Source organism: Aotus nancymaae, unplaced genomic scaffold, assembly GCF_030222135.1.
Source record: "Aotus nancymaae isolate 86718 unplaced genomic scaffold, 86718_ANA_hifiasm-v0.15.2.pri h1tg000014l, whole genome shotgun sequence".
NCBI lineage: Eukaryota > Metazoa > Chordata > Mammalia > Primates > Aotidae > Aotus > Aotus nancymaae.
The window spans coordinates 116,369,534-116,393,202 of record NW_026988425.1 but is presented as its reverse complement, the minus strand read 5'-3'; the positions used below and the strand labels follow the sequence as shown (position 1 = coordinate 116,393,202).

The following is a 23,669-nucleotide window of genomic DNA, read 5'->3' as shown; positions in this document are numbered from 1 at the left end:
GAGGCAGGAGAAATGCTTGAACCAGGGAGGCAGAGGTTGCGGTGAGCCGAGATCCCGCCATTGCACTCCAGCCTGGGAAATAAGAGCGAAATTCAGTCTCTTAAATAAAGAAAACCTTAAAAGAAGGGAAAGACAAAACATAATTCTTGGATGAAACAGAAGGTCTCAGGCCCCCATTATTATCCTGATTCATTGAATAAACAAAAATTCCTAGCCTCAAGACTGTCAGTGTCTTCCAGAATCTACTTGTCCTGCCTACCCATCCTTAATCACAGCCATTTCATTCTCTGCCCTTTAAAGTTTAGGGAGGTGCAGCCTATGGAGTCAATAACATAATTAACCCAGCAGATCTTTAGAGACTTCTGGCCTGGGCTTCACTCGTGGATGTTCCTATCACCTTGGCGTGGTCTAAATTTGGGATGTGTTGGCATTTCAGCCCATACTGAAGGCAAGATCTCTCTCTCTGCCCGTTGCCCTTAATTCCTCTCTCATTCAGTTCAACAAAAAGTGAAGTTCAGGTCCCGTAGGGAAAGTTTCACTTTTCTTTTTTTTTTTTTTTTACTGTGACCTTTACATTTCGTTTTCAGAGTCCCTCCCTGTCGTACTCTTCACAGTTCAGGATTTCTCTCTGTACCTATCATCCCTCTTCAATTGTGTAACAAAGAACAAAGTGTCCCCTTTTTCAGGAGTTTATTACTTCCACTACTTCCTTTGGGGTGAGCAGCTGTGGATTACATAAAGCAGTTAAATATGAAGACATCTTATCATCCTTTTGTTTCCCATGAATTTCTGAGCATATTTGGGAAAGGCCTTAAACATCTTCCTCGGGGAAGCCTCCAAATATTTCGTTTTGGTCTGCCATAACATTGAGCGTAATATTTATTTTGTGTAATCTGAGTAAATGTCTTATTTTATTATTATTATTGCCTTTTGCTCTGTTTACTTGAAAGTTAAAACCTGCATTGAGGTGGGTGGGGTAGCTGCTTTGCAAGCACATTGAAATGAATCTGCCTACAGCTGGGAGAGAGACATTTCCTTTGTAAAACAAGATCTCCATGTGGGGTGGTTTTGGGCTGAGAGCACTGGGGAACATAGGGCTGAAATCTGGGGTATGCTGTGGCCCTCCCCACGTGCCTCTTCCTACTTATTGCCCCCAAATTTTGATAAACTTGAAACATTTCCTAAGGATATAAATACTTGAAAGCACTTACTATGTGACAGGCACCTTTCTAAGCTTTGTCATTCTCTCAACAACTTGTAAGATTAGAACTAATAACAACTCTATTTTATAAGAGAGAAGTTAAGTAACTTGCCCAGGGAGAACTCAGACATCTTCCCAGAACTCCTACAGTTTTGTAGACCTCAGGACTAGATAAGCTATAATACTTGTATGTTTTTATTGTAAATCTATTCATTTGCTTCCAAACTAAACAACATAGACACGTATTTTGTGTCTGTATCTCTCTAGCTCGCTCGCTCTCTCTAGTTCTTTCTCACTCTCTCTCTCTCTCTCTGACTCTGTATGTGTCTTTCTCATACAAATTCACCCACATTAAATACCTGGTTTCTGTAGTTTCACCAGTTCCATTTTTGCACTGAACATGTTGAAACAGGCTATTCTTTTTCAGATGAGTGCTAAAATGCATTTGATTCTCTTTTCCTCTGTGGACGTTCATATTTTAAAACGAGTTTAGAAGTGTCAGCTCTTCTCTTTTCTATTATTATCATTTTTTAAATTGGCATCTATATAGAACATAATTTAAATGATCAGGGTACTTGATCCAGAGGGAATATTTGGAGTATTTAAATCTAGTTTCCTGTTGGCCATTTTTTTAAAAATCAGATTTTATCAAGAGATGTGGACCGTGTGAAAAGAATCACTATGGCAATATGGAATACAATGCAGTTCCTTAAAAGCTGCTTCCAGTGGGAATCCACATTAAGAAGTACAATAGCATTCGTGGTAAGTTTCCTTTTATATGTTCAAATTATTTGCTTCTTGTTTACATCTATTCATCTTTCTGAAATATATTACAGCATAGGTGATTGTGTGGGAGTTGTTTTTCTAAGACAGTACTTAGGTCAAATTTACCCTCGGAATCGCCTTAAATTACCCAAATCCCAGTCATATACCATCTTTTGGTAAATTTAAGATCACCAGTGTTGTGTGTGTGTGTGTGTGTGTGTGTGTATACATATATATATATAAGTGTTTCCCTCGCTACATTTGTATAGTCCTGTATTGCGTTTATATTTTTTCTTTCTGTGCCAGTGACTGCCTGTAATTTTTTTAAAATGGCATCTGACAAATCACATGACTAAATAATAACTGAATTGTTCAATTTAGATTTTAAGTAAATTATTCCTGAACTTTGATATTAAAGATGTTTATTCATTTCAAGCCAGTTGGGACATACTCTTCATACACATTACAATTTGATTCAGTCCCACAAAGGGGAACCACCCTTGTATATGAAATGTACTCCTTTCTCTGGTGACATTGGCCCATCCTTATGAAGCATAATAAAATCACAGAATCAAAGAGCTGCAAGAGATCTTAAAACCACCTAAGTCTACCACTGAGAGCCCAGGAATCTTGGACGGACTTCACAGCTGGCCTCATGCCCTCACTTTGTATCTCAGCACATTCTCTCTCATTTGTAAAGGGACTTGTCCTTGCTCAAATTGGTAATGTCAGCCATGGGAGGAGAAATCAAGTCTCCCAACTGCAAATCTTTGTATATTTGGTATCATGCCATTTATTTCTGTCGTGTGCAAAGATCACTATAAAAACTGTTAAGAGGCATGAGTGATCTAAGAGTGTGAATATTGGTCATGATCATTGGTGAATCTGATTTCTGAATGTTATGTGGTTCTGTCTTCTACTGTCAATATATCCTCAGTGTTCTCTCTTATCCGACAGGCATAGCCTTATTTTAAAAATGGGGAGAAAAAAACGATTTATTAGCCCAAGATGTCAGTGGGTTCAAGGTCATTCCCAACATTTTTATGCAATCAAGTATATCGGCTCCAAAAGAGACTTTCTCTTTGCCATTGGGGAGTATTTTGTTTGGTGGAGTTTATTTTAGTTCTCCACTGCTTCAGTGCAGAGGACCCATGCTGCCTGCAGGCTTGACCTTTCATATACTTTTTCTGCTGTCTGAAGTTGCTAAAACATTTGGCCTTAATAAAAACACTAATAATGGTTTTATTAATCTGTATCCGTCATTGTCTCAGCATTTGTTTATCTACTTCCCTTTCTCACGTTCTCCTCAGCTGGTGGCTTCATGCATCGGGTTCCTCTTCAACCTCCCCAGCTCCACTTCCCACCCAAATTCTCTTTCAAAACTTTCCATGGAATGTTCTGTGCAATTCTGGGCAAAAGAGGAAAATGAACACAATTGGTGGCTTCTTCCAGTCAGCACCCAGACAGCCGCTGTGAGGAGGAGAGGATTTCCTCTTTCTCGAGTTTAGTTTCTGGCACTGTGATTTTAGAAAAACAGATCCGTTGCCCTGGATTCTGGAGGGAGATGACAGAAATGATTAATGGGCTGCTGGCTTGATCTGAAGAAAGATTAGAACAGATGAATAGAAATAGATTGTCTAATAGAGGGGACTTCTAAACAGAAAGGGAGCCTTGGAAATGGAGCCACATCTCCACTGCCTGTTCTCTAAGGGATTCCTCCCTGCTGGGCTTCGTGCCTCAGAGAAGAGCCCTCCCCGAGGCTGGAGAATGCAGGCTGCCATGTTGTACCCTCATGTCTCTAAGGCCCACTTAGATCAAGGCAAGGAAGATCAAGGTGGTGTTCTTCTTGCTGGTTTTCCGAAGTATGGTGTTGCAAGGACACGTGGATTTATGTGACTGTGTATATAGGGACATTTCCCATTGGACACCATTGAAGAAAATGCAGAGTCAATTAGATATGCTATATGCATACATTCTATCATTTGGTTGTCCTGAAAGTACTGGAATAAAAGCGCTCACTTAAACTCATTTTGTTTTAATTTAAAACTCTACTCTAAAAAATTTAGACCATGTGTATGTTGACCGGCCTCGGTGATTCTCAGAAATACCACAGATATAACGTAGTAGATATGTCCCCTCCTTAAGCTGATGAAGTGTAATTGTATTAAAAATGGTTTTTGTTATTCCTGTTGTGCTGATTATTCCAAAACCATTTCTGCTATTAAAGTGAGAGGCTATACAGAAAATGCTTTCTTGGGACGGAATAAAAAATATATTTCAGTTTCATCTTCTTTCATTCTTCTTTTAGTAAGATTATGGGTAGCCGAGCCTTCATTATTTTTCTTTAAAAATGTGTTGCATTCATGTACCTTGCCTGTAGACCTGTTAGCTGTCTGGAGGGGACTGATGGGGTTGCACACCTGGGGGCTGCCCTGGCTGTAGTGCTGTGTCCTGGAGTCTGTGGGACTTCATGATGGGTTGTCTTTCTGCAAAATGTTAGATCCCCAAGCCCAGGCTCTCCTCTGACTTTGTTCACTCTGCACTTGCCATATCTGTCAGAGGTGACACACACTGATGGATGTTCTCCTGTGATGTGTTGAAGACAGAATGTTGCTTGGTGTCTTTATTCATCATTGTGATACTTTGTTCACGTTCCAACTGCTTGCCTTGGCATTACAGGGCAGAACAGTTTGGTGGTGTCTGAAGCAAGGTTTTAAGCCAAGGATGTATTAAATGACCTGTAGTCAGGTCCTCTAATTGAAATTAGCATATGTGTTGGTTGAGGGTTCACTGCACAGATGTGAAAGGTGCTATTTTAGTTGAACCAGTCCCTGGTTGGGCTTTTCTTCCTGTAATGGTACAGGAAGTGACACTAACACAACAAACTAAAGGCAGAACCAAAGGGATGCTTTTTTCTTCTGTTTCGTGAGAAAACATAAAGTAGCCTACTAACTTTATGTTCTGGACTCTGGTTCCAGGTGATACAAACATGAACATTGTAGAATCGTGTTTAATCTATTCTCAAAATCAATGTTAAGACTTTCTGAAAGCAAACCATGTTTTCCATGGATGCCTGTGTACAGGTGCATGAACATAATCATACCTTGTTGAAATCAGGAGTTAAAAAAAAGCAGGCTCTTAAGATCTAGGTCCACAGGGTGTCTCATCAGAAGTGGATGGACAAAAGTGAAAGAACTCACCCTGCTAGATGATCCAAGCCTCAACTTCCTCTACCATGAGATTTATCACTGCTACACGTACGGGGTGGTTGTATTCCCAACATGAGAGAAGAAAGTTATCCGTAATTCACTGGCACCTGTTATGTTAATGTTGCTGCATAGCATTGAATTTATTGTTATCGTAAGAAATTAAACATGGGCATTTGTAGGGTGGTCGAAGCATTCCAAATCAAATTTCTACACATTTAGTTCTTCTTGTTAGGATGAACATTGAAAATCTTTCTCATTTTGTCTTTTGAATCTTTCTCCTTCCCCTGTGTTTTCTAGATATTTTGGTATCTTGCATTTTCTAAGGTTTATTTGATTATATTAAGTATATTTTTTTCTTTTTTCTTCCTTCAAAAAGTCACATTCTTGGCTTTCCCAGTTGAAAAACAAATTAATATGAGATATCCACTTACTGACCGAGGCCAAATAGACCTAAAATATTTTGCCTTAAAGTAAGTGCACCTGTATATTTCCTTATGAATAGATATGTAAATATACGTGATATTTTATACACATGTACATACATATACACAAGATATGTACATGGCCATTCCCCCATAGATTTGACTCTAGGGATATTCATAGTTTGTTATTTCAGTGCTTACTATCAGACACTGTCCCAAGGATTTTATAAATTTAGTTCTCACAACAACCTGCTGATGTGGGTGATAATTTTTATAAATTTAGTTCTCACAACAACAACATATATAATAATGTACTATTATTACTATCTTCTTTTTACAATTGAGAAAAATAAGCCTATAGAGCTCAAGTACAGTAACAGAGCTCATGTGTATGCATGAGGCAGAGGTGGCGTTGAAACCCAGGTCATCTTGCTTTAGCCTCCACAGGCTTACGCCTTCCACTATTCTGCCTCTCATTGATACCCAGGATGCAGTGCTTGTTGTCCTTGTATTTAGATAATGACTCCAGGAGCAACCATACTGATCATTTAAGATCTGTATTTAGATATTATGTGTGGCGATTAAGCCTTTTCCAAGCTGTGATACTATAGAGGAAAGAAACCCTCATTACATGGGTAGGAATAATTTTTTTTTTTTTTTACTGTTTATTGTTTTATTATTTACTGTTTATTATACCTGTTTGTATTACATACACATATATTACATGTGTTCTGGCATATGAACATTGCATACTTCAGTTTTTCATGTATTTCAGACCTAGTATCATACAAAAAAAAAGAATTTACTCTTTTTCTCAGGTGTCTGTGTCAGCTGGGGCAGCAATCACTCATGTATTTTCATTCTGAGGCCGAAACTGAAGGGATAGTCTCAAGTGAAATGTGCTTGTCATTGTGGAGGTCAGAAATTCCCAAAGGAACAAAATAAAAATATAATGCCTCTTAAGGCCTTGGCTCAGAATTCTTACATTATCAGTTCTGTGCAAATAAGGAATAATTCTTTAGCTCAGTCGTTTTATTCACAAGTGATGATGAGACCGAAATTGAAGAAGCCAGAGGTCTCACATGCATTTGACATCCTTGGGATCCAGCTGGATGATCTGAAGAACCCTAGAACCTTGGTTCTAAACTGAGTCCCAAATTAGAGTCAGACTTACTTTTTTCCCACCTTTGAGGAATGCTTTTAGATGATGTAGAGGGATTTTCAAGGGGAGAAGAAAGAAAAAAGGAAAACAATTAATGGAAGCGGTCATGGAAGGCATTTGTACTTTTCAGTTTTTTTTGTTTTTTTTTTTTTTAAGTACTCCAAGTTGTTAAGAAAAAGGGATAGGGTAGAAGGGAATAACTATCCACAGTACTATGTTCCTTTAAAATATCTTGAAATAATGGCTACAAAAGAAATAGGCCCATATTTCTAGAGGGGATCTTTATTTCATAGATCCAGTGTCTCAGTGCTAATACATTATTTGATCATAATGACGAATGTTCTCAAAAGATAACTTTGCATTGTGATATTCATATTGGTAGATTGAATCATGTATGAGTGTTTTGTTATGACGTACTTATATTTTATAAACTCCCGTGCTGTCTATGAAAAGACCTAAAGTTATATTAGTATATAAATGCATTTTTCATATGATAAAATAGTATTTACTTGACAGATGGCATCATCAGAAGGTTATTTTAAACAGCAAAGGTTTCCTGATGCTTTTAACATAGAATTGCATTTATGCAGTTTCATTTTCCACCAATCTTTCAGGCACACACCTGTGGCGTCAAGGGAGGCTAGTTTGTTGGGCATTGATGGATTCTTCATTTTATTAAATTTTTAGTTGGATGTTTGATCTTTAAAAGTAATCTAAGTGTACCATATATCAATGAGTATCTTCATACAGCTATGATTTTAACATCTGCGACTTTTTTTTCTAATTTTTTTTGAGTGTAGGAAAATAAAGAATTTACTTTTCAGAGTTGACAAGGACTGAAATACGATACACAAATTAAAGCATCAATCAACCTCTCCCTCCATAAAGTTAACAAAATACAACTGTCCACTTGCTTGGTGATATCCCGTATTTAGCATATATGAAATTCTTAGCTTTTAGAGATCCTAGAATATTGAGAAAATGTAATTTCACATAGAACTTAAAAACAACAGTAGCAGTAATAGAGCCAATCCTTCCAACACACATGTACTTTTGCACACACACACACACACGCATGCACACACAAAAGCAGAGGACATTTGAGAAATTAAAAGTTGCTCTGTTGGATGTTTTGTGAAAGCTGTTTGGTAAAAATCGAAGGCAACGCTTTGAAGACTGCTGTTTTCCATGATTGCTCTGTGGACCGAAAAACATTCACATTCATTTTGCTTTGGTATAAATGACAAATGCAATTACAACTTTGTTTTGAGATTAGACTCTTTAAATAATGCTGGTCAAATGTCTTTTTGATGTTTTCATTATTTATGTGTTAACTGTGTCTAAAAGATTTACTTTAAGTTCTGTCGCCAATTTATTCACAACCAAATGCACCTGCACTTGATTAAGCTCTTTCATTGGCTGTGACATCCACCAGAAGTCACAATTGGATGTGTAGAGCAGACATCGTTGCCCGTTTGCTAGGCGTGTGTGCAGTTGGTGCTCAAAAATTAAAAGTATTTCTGTAAAGCTGAAAGAAAGAAATTCCACAGCTATAATAACCAGAAGAAGAGGGGTGTTTAGACATCTTAAAAGCGTGTATATATAAGTGCACACACATATATGTAAAATGTATGGGTATATTAAATGCTTCAAATATTTGGCATCTTATTATTTAACATATATAAGATAGTTTCCCTGTCTTCCTTTTCATGAAGGACTACGTAATATACTTTCAAAATATTTAAAGTTTTTTTCAGCACTTTTCTTTAAATAGGAACAATCCATCATTGCATATTGTGAGTATAATTTTTACAACATAATTGCACCTTCTATTGGCAGGTTCTCAGGCATTAACTAATTATGCAATTTGATAAAATTACAGTAATTGCATTAAAAAGATTATCTGTTAAAAAATTTAAAAGGACACTATTAACTATTTTAGCATATTTTCATGTTTATATTTTCAACTCTGTAAGTGAGTTGTGATTCCAGACAGAATCAGAGAGAGACTGGCTGAAATCACTTTTTTGGAGCATTCCAATTTTGACTAGTAAACATTAGCTCTCAATTATTTGAATCATAGCACAGCACACCCTGCCATATTCACAGAGCCTGTTAGATATAAATGGTTAACACCCCCTTTTGTATATAGAGGTCCAGACACTGTGTGAGACCCAGTGTCACTACCACTGTCTTTTCTGAGCTTTCTGTTTGTGTGCATTTGCAAGCACAGCTTTTCTGTCTCCTCTGAATTTTCTGTTTAGGATTCTGGGATGGTTAATACTGAGTATCAACTTGATTGGATTGAAGGATGCAAAGTATTGATCCTGGGTGTGTCTGTGAGGGTATTACCAAAGGAGGTTAACATCTGACTCAGTGGGCTGGGAAAGGCAGACCCACCCTTAGTCTGGGTGGGTGCAATCTAATCAGCTGCCAGTGTGGCTAGAATATAAGTAGGCAGAAAAATGTGAGGAGGGAGACAGGCCTAGCCTCCCAGCCTACATCTTTCTCCCACGCTGGATGCTTCCTGCCCTCGAACATTGGACTCCAAGGTCTTCAGTTTTGGAATTCGCACTGCCTCTCCTTGCTTCTCAGCCTGCAGATGGCCTATTGTGGGACCTTATGATTGTGTGAGATAATCCTTAATAAACTTCCCTTTATATATATATATATGTATTCCATTAGTTCTCTCCCTGTAGAGGACCCTGAAACCCTGACTAATACAGATTCCTTGTCTTTTGCAGATTCCAAGTAGTTCAGTCTAATTCACTCTGCTTTCCAGAGATACCCTACTGTTAATTTGAACTTGATCCAGATTTTAGGATCTTTAGTCAAGAAAAGACTCTAGAGATCTTGTAGCCCCTTAATGCAACTGACTTGACTGCCACCTTCTTCAGGCTTGCTCCTTCTCCCTCCTCCATGGCCTCATCCCTCTTCCTTCTTCCTCTTTCCCCTTTCCACAAGAAGTAATGGGTTTGAGTATCTAATACACTGCTAGATATTGAAATGCAAAAATGAATTTTCATACTGAGCACTCATAAGTCTATCTGCTTTCCTCCCGTGTTTTCCACTCACCCTTCCTTTCCCCTCCCTTCCTCTCTCTCTCCCTCCTCTTCACCCCATTTATCACTTCTACCCTGCCTCTCTCCTCACCTCCTTGGTTTCCCTGCTTTATTCCTCTAACTTGCTTCTACCATCCTCCCTTATATTTGAAAACAAAAGGTAATCTTTTGATTATTCAAGCATATCATAAGAAAAATGTGCTTTTTGGGCATAAAATTAGGTCATAAGCATGGAAATATTTTTAAAATATGGAATGGGCTGCAAGTGTGGGTAGGAATTACTGTCTGATGTAACTATTGGTGGGTAATGGTACTCTTCAAATTCAGAGAAAGGCCTCACTAACACACACACACACTCTCTCTCTCTCTCTCTCTCTCTGTCTCTCTCTCTCTCATGCTAATTCATTGCAAAGTGTTTTTGTGGACCTGGACTTATTGAGAACCCAGCGACAGGGTGGCAATACCAACCTTGCTGTTGTTGTGTGCTGTGGTTAATATTCAGGAGTCAACCATTTCCAGGGCTACTTAGTGTATATTTAACCACCAGATGCCAAAGCCAGAGTTCTACCTCAAGGCTATGATAATACTCTTCATGCTTGACCTAATAAATTCAGTTCATGTAAAAAATAGTTGGTGTATGCCTGTAGTTCTAGCACTTTAAGAGACAGAGGCAGAGTTTGAGACCAGCCTGGGCAACATAGTAAGACCCTGTCTCAAAAAAAAAAAGAAAAAAGAAAAGGAGGTATTTTATTTCAATGATTTAATACTTCTGGTTAATGCCATGTGTTAAATAGTTATGCAGTGTAACACAGCCTAATGATTGAAGGATTGTTTTAGTATATTGCAAGCTGCAGAAAGGCAAAGGCCCAGTCTTTCATTTTTGTACATATTCTTACTGCTTAGGATAATGTTCTGTACACAGTAGGCATCTAATGAGTGCTTCTTGGAAGGGTGCTAGAACTAGTGAAAACCATCTGTCACCAGACGTTGCTTTCTTTTCCTTCCTGCACATCCCCTGATCGTAACAGTCTATGGCCGCATCAGTGGCTAAAACAACCTAGCAACTTCATATTCTTGTCTGATACGCATTTTTTTCTGGCTTTTTGTTGATCCTGCCCATCCAGGGATAGTGCTAATTAGCGGCAAAATGGCCAAAAGGCAGCCAGGAGGAGAAAGAGTACTGGCAAATCTCTAACTGCCATCATGGCCCCTGCATCTAAGAGTGTTCTATTTTTTATATTTTCTGAACTGAATCCCGTTTCTCCCCTTTCATTTGTTTCTATATGTGACACCTGGATGTGCAAACATTTTGTGTGATGGAAAAACAGAAAAGAATATTTAGAAATAGGAGGACCAGACCTGGTGTGTGTGAAAACAGTTATAACCAGTTCCCTAGGTAGGTTTTGACCTGTTGAAGAACCATGCTCAGCACTTAGATATCTGGCTAATTTGATATTGCCTTTTTTTTTTCCAGTCTGAGCTTTGTCATTTGTTTCTAAGCTGTCATTTTTATTAGTCTCTCTGGCTGATCTTTTGGGGCTCCCCATCAGGTGGCGTGTGCTCGCCATTGTCTGGCTGCACTTGGCAAGCAGAGGGCCCTTTTATTGCTATGTGATGTGGGCGTGCTTGCTGGGGTAGCCTGTAATTAGACCCACCACAGGTGACAGTTACTAGAGAGCCCAGTAATCATTCTAGCTGCCTGATCTGATGTTTATGGAGAGAAACCTTCCTTGTGGTCTGGTTAGGGTTTACTATAGCATGTTGTACTTTTGCCATCTGATTTATGATTTAGAAAGGTGTGTTTTGTTACTGCTCCCTTTATCCTGGGATTGTGTCATTGGCTGTGTGTGTGTGTGTGTGTGTGTGTGTGTGTCAGTCATTGGCTTTTTAAATAACATGCATTTTAGAGAAACATTTTTATTAGCCTGATTGTCCACATCTCACCTATACAAAAATAAAGATTTTGATATTTAATCAAAATCAGGTTCAGTTGTAATCGTCTAAGCCTTGCTCTTGTACAGTGTTTAATGACTGTTTTATTCTTGCTGGGATTCTTTTATTACCTACATCCATATTGTTTTCGGCCTTTTAAAATGATTTTTCTATTGCTTTCCAAGCTCTTTAAAGTTTCTGTTTTAATTCATTGTCTGGGATGCTTCATTTTGTCAAGGGAAAAACCAAAACAAAACAGAAATATACATCTGAGCCTCGCCGGGTTAAAGCAAGACCCAGCAGCTGCTGTTTTAGTCTAGAAAAGATGGAGCCATAGAATGATAAGGTAGGAGGGGCTTTCATGGTCAGTCTGAGGGGAAGAAGAAAGGCTTTGGGAAAGTGATTTTCTCAAGGCCTCTTCACTTGTTTGAACAGAGGATTCTCAGCCCTACACTATTTTTACAATGTGCAGCTTGTATAGTCATAAACTTTGCAATTATGGTTTTAGTTCATGTGTACATATACACAATGTCCTTGAACTTTTTTTTTTTAGGTACATTTTCCCTCAGGTCTTACATTTGAATAAAAATAGTTTGTGAGTCTTTGGAGTTGCTACTCTGAGTGGTAACATGCAGTAGGGAGACATAAATCTGTATCGTTTCTTCAGTGCGCACTTGGCTGACTCTTCCCAGAGAACAGATGAATTTTCCTCATCAAAATGTTGCGATGACAGTAATGAAGATGATAACAGTGATGACAAGGATGATGATGTTGAACTGTGTTTTTGTGTTTGGGAGGTGTTTTAAGTTTTGACTTCTGCTATATACAAACTTGTACTTACTTTATTAGGCTTCAGTGACACTTTTAGTGAAGCTTTGTCTCACATTGTCTTCTCTTTAAGAAGCAATAGAATGTTGCTTCTTAAACTAAGTATGCATTTGTTAATAGCCACATTTCTTCTGCTCTGGATTAAGCCAGGTACATGCAATTATAAACATTTTGTGGCCCGTAGCAAGAGCACTTTTCCTTGGAAATCACTGAGGCTGTCACATTTTTTGTAAGGAAACATCTATAGGCTAATTCATTAACCCCCATCCCCAAATTTTACTTTTCACAGTAGGAAAATGCATAGTGTGTTCAGCTGGTAAAAAATGAGCTGACTGTGGCCTCATTAACTGCACCTCTTTGGGCAAATTTGATTTTGCATTTCATTGGTGATTTTACATTTTTATTAATCTATATGTTTTTTTAAAAATTTGACTTCCTGGAAATTTAATCAGAAATAGGGTTGAGGAATAGGAGGGAGAGAAAAAAGGAAAAAGAAAGAAAAAAGAATAACAAATAACTTGACAATTGCTTGAGTTTACTTAAAGATAGTCCTGCAGGTGGCGATAGAAACTCATAAATGATAAAATCCTAAGGTAAATTTCTGTGGGTTACTTCTTGGGGATTTTAATTTCAGCAATTTATTTTTAATTTGATACAATAGTCTACAAGCAGAAATCATTACATTAGTTAAAAAAAATCAAATTTTCATGTTGTATAATTTTCTGTTCTGTTTTTATAATAATTTTCTCAAATATTCTATAGCACATTCATACTTAGGCAGAAGAAATAAGATCCAGATTACTGCCCAGTTGGTACAGATTTAATTAGGAAAATAACCATATTAAGGCTTTTAAAACAATCATTTGTACTTTCTTTAACCTGTAGCTAAAATTTGATGCTTATGCCATTGGCTAGGTTTAGCTTCTATGAAGGCCTTTGCTCTTGGGTGTGACATGGCTTAGGCATGATGCTGAGTGTGCGTGTGTGTGTGTGTGTGTGTTCACAGAGACATTCCTTCAAATCATAATAGCAAATCTAGTTGCTTCCAGAGGGCTTTTCCTCCCTTAGCTAGTTGTTTCAAGGTAGCTTTAATGTGAATAGGATCACAAATTTCTTGAAAGCTATTTTATCCAGGGATAAAAACACAACATAAACACACACACACACACACACACACACACATATTTAACATTAGAAAATACATAGTGAATATAACATTCTTTTCCAATTCTTTTTATTATTTCGAACATGAAGCATTGTCAAAGCAAAGTGAAAGCACTCAGAAGATAGGGGCTCTTTCCTTTCTGCTAATTAAGGTTAAAGAGTTTTTAAATTGCTTTTTGTGACTATATATATTCATTTACCATTTTTTAACTTTGAATCTGAAAATGCTAACTCTAAAGGATAAAGCTAATTTTCAGCTTTCCTATTTTCTTGTCTCATTTAGAAAACCTTTGCAGTGTACATTTTCAAGGGGGAGCTCCCTTGATTCTAAGAAAATGTAATTATTTTGGTTTAAACACTTTAGGCTTTAGATGTTGAGTGTCATCAGCAGACAACTGTGATGGTCTTGAGCAAATTATGTGAATTGCAGTCTTTGCCTTTCTTCCGAACATTGCACTAAGTCTTACAGTAAAGTTCAAACCAGTAATGTCTTGTATGCTGTACCCTTGGATCCAGAATTTTTTTATGATATAATAGAAGAGGCAGAAAAAGAAAAGAAACCTCTGGCCTTCTTATATTCTGTTTCAATTGTTCTTCCAATTACTCATGAGGGAGAGGAGTGGAATGCAAGTCAGACACTCTGAAAACCTATTTTGCAGCCTTCATATAAAAAATATTTAATTCTCTGCTCTGTTAGCAGCTGACCAAAATCTACTCCGTTAAAAAATATATTGTGGTAAGCAGTTCTTGAAAATGTTTATAATAAATGGTAAAAGCCAAGCTTCCACTGTGAGATTAGCAGTTGGAACAGGATGTGTTCATCAGGAAATAGGTTATTGCCTGACTAGTATGTCCTGCAGAGTAACCTGCAGGATAGATGAAGATTTAAAAGCTTGCAGTGCAAGGATTTTCTTTGATTTTCCCCTTTTATTTTTCATTTTCCAGTGTTATGTATCACTCATGGTATTTTTCCCAGTGACTGTATTATGAAGTTCATTTTACAAACAAAAAGTATGGCATGTTTTGAGGGGTTGGTTTCATTTATGCCTGATGATCGTCTAATGACCTAAGGGTATTAATGTGATTAATACACTTTTACATTACAGATTTGTAGCTTAAAAATAAATGCAAAAGAATATTTTCCAGATATCTGGACCTGCTCCCAGCCTCCATCTTAAAGATACAGGAAATATTGTTGAGAATTATGGTGTCTTTCCTGCTTTTTGCTTGACTGCAGTCCAGCCTAAGAGTCAGTGGACAGTAGTGCTCATGAATAATGCCTTCTACGCAGATGATACCTACAGTAACACAGGAGTGACTAAGAGATCAAATACACTGGCTAAAAAGCCTTGGGGAAGCATTATGTGTCTGAGGTCTGATCTATTGTCTGGAAGGTCGGAGAGTGTTAATGTACTCTGCAAAGATTACACTCCCTCTCTAATTGCTCAGACACTTCCTTAAAGGATTTAAACAGTCAAGAAAGGTGACACTCCTTGTCAATTTTTGTCTTCTGCCTGCAGTTGAAGTTTATCTGTCTTTCCACTGAGACCACTAGATCAAGTAACCTAGACGGTGTCAAAGGCATAAACTCTGAATTAGGAGTGAAAGCAGTTAAGAGATGTTATTTACGGTGCCATTGTTACTTGCTCTTTAAATGCTCTGCATTTCATTTCTGGTGTTTACATTGTGAAAAACACAGCATCTCTGTGTCCCAGAGTGGGGCTGAAAAGGGTCCAAGGCTTCACTTGGACTTTTGATCAGATTTGTTGTCATAATCTTTTCGCAGTGCCATAACACCCGATGCAGCATTCTGCATTTAGGTTATTGCAGCTAAATGCATAGAAAATTGGCAAAATTTACATTTGCTCTGTGCATCTCCCCAACCTACACCTTCTCCCCAACACACCCCCATTCTGAAATGTTTCCTTTGAATTAGGCATATGCAAGACCAACCCACACTTAGGACCTGATAACTTTGTCCAAACCCATCATTGTAAACTTGAAATGATATACAGACACGTTTGAAAAAGAGGTCTCCTCTCTGCATTGGAGAATCCTAAGTCAATTTTGTGTGTCTGAGAGCTGATACAGCAATTTTATCAGACTCTCTATCTCTTACATTGCTTTGATTATAACTCAGTGTTTTCTAAATGACACCGTAAAGCTTAAAGAAAGGTTTTAGTAGTTCTTTCCTGATGGCAGTTTAGGAAATATCGGGGAGCTGTCTGTTTGCAAAGAGCATAATGAACTCCTTAAATTTATAGTCTGTGTTGCTGTAGGAAGGAGTGGAGAGCGCAAGCTTGCATTCCACCTCGAGCGTTTTCTACCCACTATGCACAGGTGCGTCATTGAGAAGTAAGAATTCCTCTTAGATCAGTTCAAATTGCTAATATATGTGTCCTAGAGCCTGCAATATAATATTTATGTAGCTTCCGAAAGAGACCTGGGAGGATTCCCTGTAACTCAAGATGGTAGTCTGACTGATGGGCGTAGAAGGATTTTTTTTTTTTTTAAAGAAATCCTTGTTTGTCCCATGGGATTTTCACACTTTTCAGCTGACGGCACTGTATTTTACTCATCCTGTATAAAGCTGTCAGTGTATTCGTTATATGTGTCTCTTGAAGACTCTGAGCAGATGACGAGAACAATTGCTGGAGGGGAAAAACACATTTGAATCAAAATCTTCAGAAGAACATTTCTGTAGTCTCTCCTGTTCCTGCTTCTGCGTGGACTGTCCCTCGCACTTTCTCTGATTGCATGTTATCTCACACTGTTGGTAGATTACACTGAATGTTTCATCTGTATATAAAAATTAAAAATTCAAACAAAAATCTGGCCCACATGAAGAACAGGCCCTTTGGGCATATGGTTCATTATGCATATTCGTTTAATTACTAAAACACTTGCGATGGCTTTAGTGCCCTTGCTTTCAACTTGCAAAGTTGGATCTCTTCTATTGCACAGAAAATATAGTGCAGAATTCTGTTCTGAAGGAGAAAAAAAGAAAAGGAAAAAATAGAGCCTTTGAAGAAATTATTGGAATTCACCAAAAGGAGGTATGATTCTCAGTATGAAATCAGTGGAAGTCGGGATTTCTCCCCTTCTTCGTCTGTCTCCTTCTCCCTCTCATTTCTGCCACTGCCCCGAAGGCTGTTTTTACTGTGGTTAGTTTATAAGTAATGTGAGACTCAGGATTTAGGTTTCAAACGTGTTCCCTCTGAGCGCCTCAAGTCTCACGATGAAGCTACGTTTTATTGTTTAGAAGGGGACTGCTATGAAAGTGTGACTTTAATTGATTTTTCAGGGCAAACAGGTGGTGATGGTTTAGACATATCCTGGCCTGAGTGCCACTCCTAATTTGGGGCTACGCATATAATAGCTTTATTAAAATAAACAATCCCGTGGCTTTGGTTTTACCTGAACATCTGCCTCCTGGTTTTTAAAGGGTTTTAAAAATATTTTCATTGTGTGCTTAAAAGGATCTGATCCTAAAATAGCTAAGAAAGACTTTATTTTCTATTTATGTCATCAAACTTTTTATTTTTGTCGATGTCAAAGACATTTAGAAGCAAATGGGATAATCATTACTTCAGTAGTTTTTTTTAAAGCACATTCATTTACAAGATGCAGCAGATTTCAAATATAACAGGTCAAAAATTGAATTTGTAGTTGCTGGGTTTGGATTTGAACTTTTTTCCTGGTGCACAAAAGATTGTTTGAGTGAGTACATGTACTTGTGTGTATGTGCACACATGCTTTAAGACCATATTTTGGATTTATTCCTGAGCTCTGGTGATGTCTCAGCATTGTAAGAAAGCTTCTTGGACTCCTCTTGATCAGAATAAATTCAAGACTCCTAACAGCATTTCTAAGGGAAAGGAGGATCCAAGCCTTGGCATCGTTCTTGTTTTTAGTGGCAAGTATGTGTGGCTCTGATACAAGCACAATTTTGCTTTTCAATTAAGCAAATAGGTAGTCTATCTGAGTAATGGGAGAACATCCAAGACATGCTTGATACGATTCCTAAAGGAATTGTACTTTGCTATAAATAGCATCACTCACTAATCCCTATTGGAGGGTTCCTGAATTAAGGCACCTTCGTTGGTTTTAAGCACATTGACTATGTACAGAGCTATTGCAGGCTTAATGTGAACTTACTGCAAGCCTGCTTCTTTTAGTGCCAGAAATAAAGCTGCAAGTAGAGTAACTTAATACAGTGAACTGCTTTACTCTATCACTGCACTAATGCTAATTAGATACACTTGCTTTATTACCCAGAGCATTTTTTCTGTGTTCATTCTGATCTAATCTTTCTATGAACATAAAGGAGTAAGTCATGAAGGAGTAAATCGTAAGTGTTATGTTTAAGCTTTTAGTCACAATTGCAGCCTGATGTTCATGTGAGCAAAGTCAGAGAACACTCTTAGAGAATGCTTTGTCCACTTAGAGTACAATTAGAATCCCATTGGACTTCTACCAGGGAGGGTCCCACAGTGCCAAAAATTACGCTTCTGAAATGAGTAAGACACTTATCGATACATTTAATGGAATTTTGTTCTTGACCTCTTCAGCTACCCACCTTTATGGAGAATAAATAAATGTGTGAAGATTTTTTTTCCTCCCTTCCTTTAATCAGAGCAGAGAATTTGCTGATGGCTTTGAAAGATGTATTTACCAAAATCAGACTTTCAACTGCTCAATTACCAGCTTCTGCAAAGACGCATAATGAGAAATTTATTGTCTGATTCTAGACCTGAAATTATGATCATTCTAGGGGAAAAAGCCAATAGTGCAGCACATTAGATGCTTTTTTTGTTTCATTTAGTTTAATGCTTTTCTACTTTTATTTAAACTACTTTTTCTGCCTTGATGAGTGGGTGGGGATTTTTATTGGGTCATAGGTGATTGTTTGTCCATTTATATAAAATCATCACGAAATGTAGAATGTAGTGTGGCCAGTAGTATGGTACAAACATCAAAGGGATGGGATTTCAATAAATGCTTCACATTTAAGAGAAGAAAAACTGTTTAATAAGAAATGAATGTATGATATACATTAGAAGCCTTTTCTCCCCTTTAAAAAAAAGTCCATTAGTATATTCCAAAGGGGAAAATGGAAGTCAGCAAAAACTTCATGTCTAGAAGAACGCAGTCCAAAAGCCTCTAATTTACATTTAACATTAAGATAATATATTTTCTATATGTATTTTCTTTAAAATTAGAATGGATCAGCCATATTCTTCATAGAAATGTTCAGTATAGTGATGTTGTGAAACTGACAGCTTGAAAGTGATATGCATTTTTTATTTAAATAGTCATAGAGGATAATAAATGTGAGAAACATATAATCCAGATGTCTACCTACAAAAGCATTGGGAATAAATGGTCAGTTGGGGTTATAACCACATCAAACTAGAACTACTTGATGGAAATGTGTCTCTAAGAGCAAAACACTAAGTCTGATGTTCCCCTAATTAACTGACCAGGTCACTCTATGACATATATAGAATTAGTCAAAGACAGTGTCAAATTAGTACAGAAATAGTACATTTCACTGCCCATGGATCTTAGGAAAATAAATGGTGAAAGAATTTTGATTTGGTGACTTTTCTTTATACTATGGCACCAAGAGCATTACTTAGAGGTACAGGTGAAAATATGATGGTTTTATTTAGAGGGCAGGGAAGAAAAGGGAGGGTCAGGGCAGGAAAGGACATTTTGATTCTGGAGCTTCATTAAGCTGAGATTGGCCAAGGCCATTTCTTGGTGTCTCTTTCCCTCTCCCTTTGTCTAGATAGGGCCTTGACTGGGAAGAACACGCCCCCTCCTATACCCACTGGTGTCTTCCAAAAGTGTAGAATTGGTTTTCTGGTCAGTCTAAATAGGCTTTCATAGTTTCATGTTCACCCCTTTTATATTATATAGGCAAATCTCCTTTTATCAAGCTTCACTTTATTGAACTTTACACATATTGCCTTTTTTTTTTCTTTTTTTACAAATTGAAAATTTGTGCAAACCTGCATCTAACAAGTTTTTTGGCACCATTTCTCCAAAAAGCAACTTATCCAGAAGATCTCGCTGAGACAATTGATAAATGTGGCTACACTTAACAGATTTTCAATGTAGAGGAAACAGCCTTCTATTTGAAGAAGATGCTATCTAGGACATTCATAGCTGGAGAGAATGCTTTATTTTAAAGCTTCAAAGGACAGGGTGACTCTCTTGTTAGGGGTTAATGCAGCTGGTAACCTTAAATTGAAGCCAATACTCATTTAGCATTTTAGAGATCCTAGAGTCCTTAAGAATTCTACTAAATCTACTCTGCCTGTGCTCTATAAATGGAACAACAAAGCCTAGATGACAGCACACCTATATGCAGCATGATTTACTGAATATTTTAAACCCACTGTTGAGACCTACTGCTCAGAAAAAAAAGCGATTCTTTTCAAAATACCTCTGCTCATTAAAAATGTACCTAGTTTCTCAAGAGCTCTGATGGAGATATACTAGATTAATGTTTTCATGACTGCTAACTTACATCTCTTCTGTAGTCTGTGGGTCGAGGAGTAATTTCAACTTCCACATCTTATTAAAAAAATGTGTTTTGTAAAATGATAGCTGTCATTGATTTGAATTTTTCTGATGGATCTGGACAAAATAAATTAAAAACCTTCTGAAAGGTTTCACCATTCTAGATGCCATTAAGAATATTTGTGATTCATGGGAGGAGGTTGAAATATTATTATTAACATGAGTTTGGAAGGAGTTGATTACAGCCTTCACAGATGACTTTGAAAGATTTAAAAGTTCAGTGGAAGAAATAAGTACAGAAGTGACAGAAATAGCAAGAAAATCAGAAATAGAAGTAGAGCCTGAAGATGTGACTGAATTGCTATAGTCTCATGATAAAACTTGAATATATAAGCAGTTTCTTCTTGTGGATGAGCCAAGAAAGTAGATTCTAGAGATGGAATCTACTCCTGGTGAAGATGCTGGGAACATTGTTGAAATAACAAAAGACTTAGCACATTCCATATCTCAGTTGATAAAATAGTGGAAGGGTTTGAGAATATTGATTCCAATTTGGAAAGAAGTTCTTCTGTAGGTAAGATGCTGCCAGACAGCATCACATGCTACAGAGAAATCTTTTATGAAAGCAAAAGTCAATTGATGTGACAAACTTCATTGCTGTCTTATGTAAGAAATTGCCACAGCCACCCGGCCTTCTGCCACCACCACCCTCATCAGTCAGCCACCATCAATATGGAGGCAAGACCCTCCTCCACCAGAAAGAAGATTATGACTCACTGAAGGCTCAGATTATAGTAATTTTTTTTAGCAATGAACTATTTTTAATTAAAGTGTATTTGCTTCACTTTTTTGGACATATGCTGTTGCATACATAATGCTGCAACTTACCATTGAATATGTTGCTGTACACTGTACTAGACTATAGCACACTGTAACCATATCCTTTACTGTGTACTGAGAAACACTCCAAAATTGTGTGACTCACTTTATTATGATTTTTGCTTCATTGCAGTTGTCTGGAACCAAACTCACAAGATCTCAGAGGCATGCCTGTACAATTGTATTAATTTTCTTTGCTACTGTAACAAATTATCAAAGACTTAAGTGGCTCAAGATGACACAAATACATTATAGTGCTGGAGGTTGGAAGTCTAACACTGGTCTCACTGGGCTAAAATTAAGGAAGGGCTCTGTTTCCTTCTGCAGGATCTAGGGGAGGATCCATTTCCTTTGCTTTTCAACTTCTGAATGCTGCCCCCACATTCCTTGGCTCATGGGCCATTCCCCACTCTTCAGACCCAGTAAGGCAGATTGTTGAGTTCTCCTGTCACATCACTCTGACATTGTTTCTGCCCTTATGTCTTTTCTGGGCTTTCTTCTGCTTCCCTCTTCAACTTTTAAGAACTCTTGGAGTTGTATTTGTCCCACTCAGGTAATTTGAATTATCTCCCTATTTGAAGGTCAGATGATAGCAAACTTTACTCCATCGGCAACCTCAGCTCACTTTGTCCCAAAATCTAACGGGTTCTGGGAAATAGGATGTGGGTGTCTATTTGGGGTGCCAATATTCTGCCTACCACACTGAGGTCCTGAATTACTGTCTTCTGTTCATGTGGCTCTCTGAACAATAAGGATTTCTACAGCAAACTCTGGTTTCTTGCATAGGAAATGTTTCAGTGAGAGGCATAAATTTGGGAAAAGGGAAGAGGTTGTATACTATAGACATTTTAATCTGAGAGTGGCTAGGAGGACAGCAATTTGACATATGTAGAGGTCACATGTTGTGGGCAACATGAAATATCTTTGATACTTGGTGTGTTCAGTCACCTTTCCCCGTGGCTGCTAGTATATGGCTGGAGGACAGGACATCTGGGAGGAAGTCGTGTACCTGTCCATACAGCAGGTCTTGGGCATCCGAGCTTTCATGGGGAGAGGAATGGATGGGCTAGTTCCAGGGGCCAACCAAAAAGTGAAAGAGAATAGAGAATAACTTGGAGGGTTGTGTAGGACTCAGAAATAATTCCTAGTTAGTGGGTGAGTGTAAGGGGGCACTAAATCCGTGGTGTGTCCCCACGTGACTCTACACAGTTAGTCAAACTTAAGCCACATTTTGAAAGTGAGTAAAATCCTGTATTCTCTGTAAAACATCCTTTAGCATCTCAGACAGAAGCAATCTTACCCTTTCCCACTGGCTGTCACAGTTTCTTCCTAATTTTGACTCTTTCATTCCCCTTGCCTAGTTCCATAATTAAGGGTACCTTGTCACCTGATTTACCTAGTTAAACATTTGATCATATCATTTCTTTGTTTAGAAGTCCATTATTCTCATTTCATTTCAAATCACATTCTCAACTTCTTACTGTGACATACAGGATTTTCTACAAACTGGTCCCTGCTGAGGTCTCCAATCTGATTGCCAGCGTTTGCTCTATGAACCAGCACCATTGGATGTTTTACTGTCTCCAAGCATGTGAAGTCTTTTTAAATTTTTACCACTGTCATATCTTTTGCTTTTACTCACTTCCTCCCACTAAACTGTCAGTCACCATTGTTTTGTTTTGTAAAGATGGGGTTTCACTATGTTGTCCAGGCTGGTCTCTAAATCCAGGGCTCAGGGGATCCTCATGCTTTGGCCTCCCAAATTGCTGGGATTACAGGCATGAGCCACATCACTTAGCCTATACCGTTAGTCTTAACTAAGCACTTCCATTGCCTAGTATTGAGCCTAACACAAAGCAGTAACTGGGTATATGTCTTCTAATTGAACCAATGAATTATCGGAGGGCGTTTTTACAAAAATAATTAGTGAAATAGAGCCTAACAAATTTTATCTTACAAGTGATTTCCTTCACATTTGTATTTCTGTCCTTTCACTTGGATGTGACCACTTATCCAATTTATAAAATCATGACAGCGACCATTCAAGTTCATCATTGCATTTAATTCTCTCAATAGCCCTTGAGGCAAATCCTACCATTCCCATTTCAAAGAAGAAAAGTGTTTGGTGGTATTTCCAAGATCACACAGCTAGTATGGTAGAGCCATGATTTAGATCCAAAGTGAGTATTTTCTACACACCTTTAAATAAATATTTACTGTTAGAAAATTTTACTGCCTCAGCACTGTTGAAAATAATACAGAAAAGTACAACAGAATAGTTAAAAGCATTTGACTCCATATTCAAACTCCCCCCACATCAAACAGTTCTGATTTTATGTTCTTATTTAAAAAGAAATGTTCCTTTGACTACTATAGAATCATACATAATGAGGTAACCTGATATTTGTACTTAAAATGGCAAAATGGGGACTTGAATTTAGATATGTGTGCGCATAGGTGCATGTGTGTGCAAGAGTTCGTATTGCTGGCTGCTGGATAATAAAACCATGCCTT

General features: G+C 37.7%; 1 protein-coding gene across 7 annotated transcripts in view; it reads left to right on the top strand.

Moving 5' to 3' along the window:
• Nucleotides 1-23,669, top strand: part of MCTP2 (multiple C2 and transmembrane domain containing 2) — a 260,105-nt gene that overhangs the window by 171,404 nt on the left and 65,032 nt on the right. For 6 of the 7 annotated variants that reach the window (XR_010342639.1, XM_064376265.1, XM_064376263.1 and 3 more), the window contains one exon: nucleotides 1,844-1,963. Coding sequence is in view for 6 of the 7 variants with exons in the window: in XM_064376265.1 (XP_064232335.1) it covers nucleotides 1,844-1,963 (120 nt within the window). In the remaining variant the exon portion in view is untranslated. Of the gene's footprint in view, nucleotides 1-1,843; nucleotides 1,964-2,445; nucleotides 2,537-23,669 lie in introns of those variants that run through there. The other variant, XM_064376267.1, reaches the window with a different exon arrangement.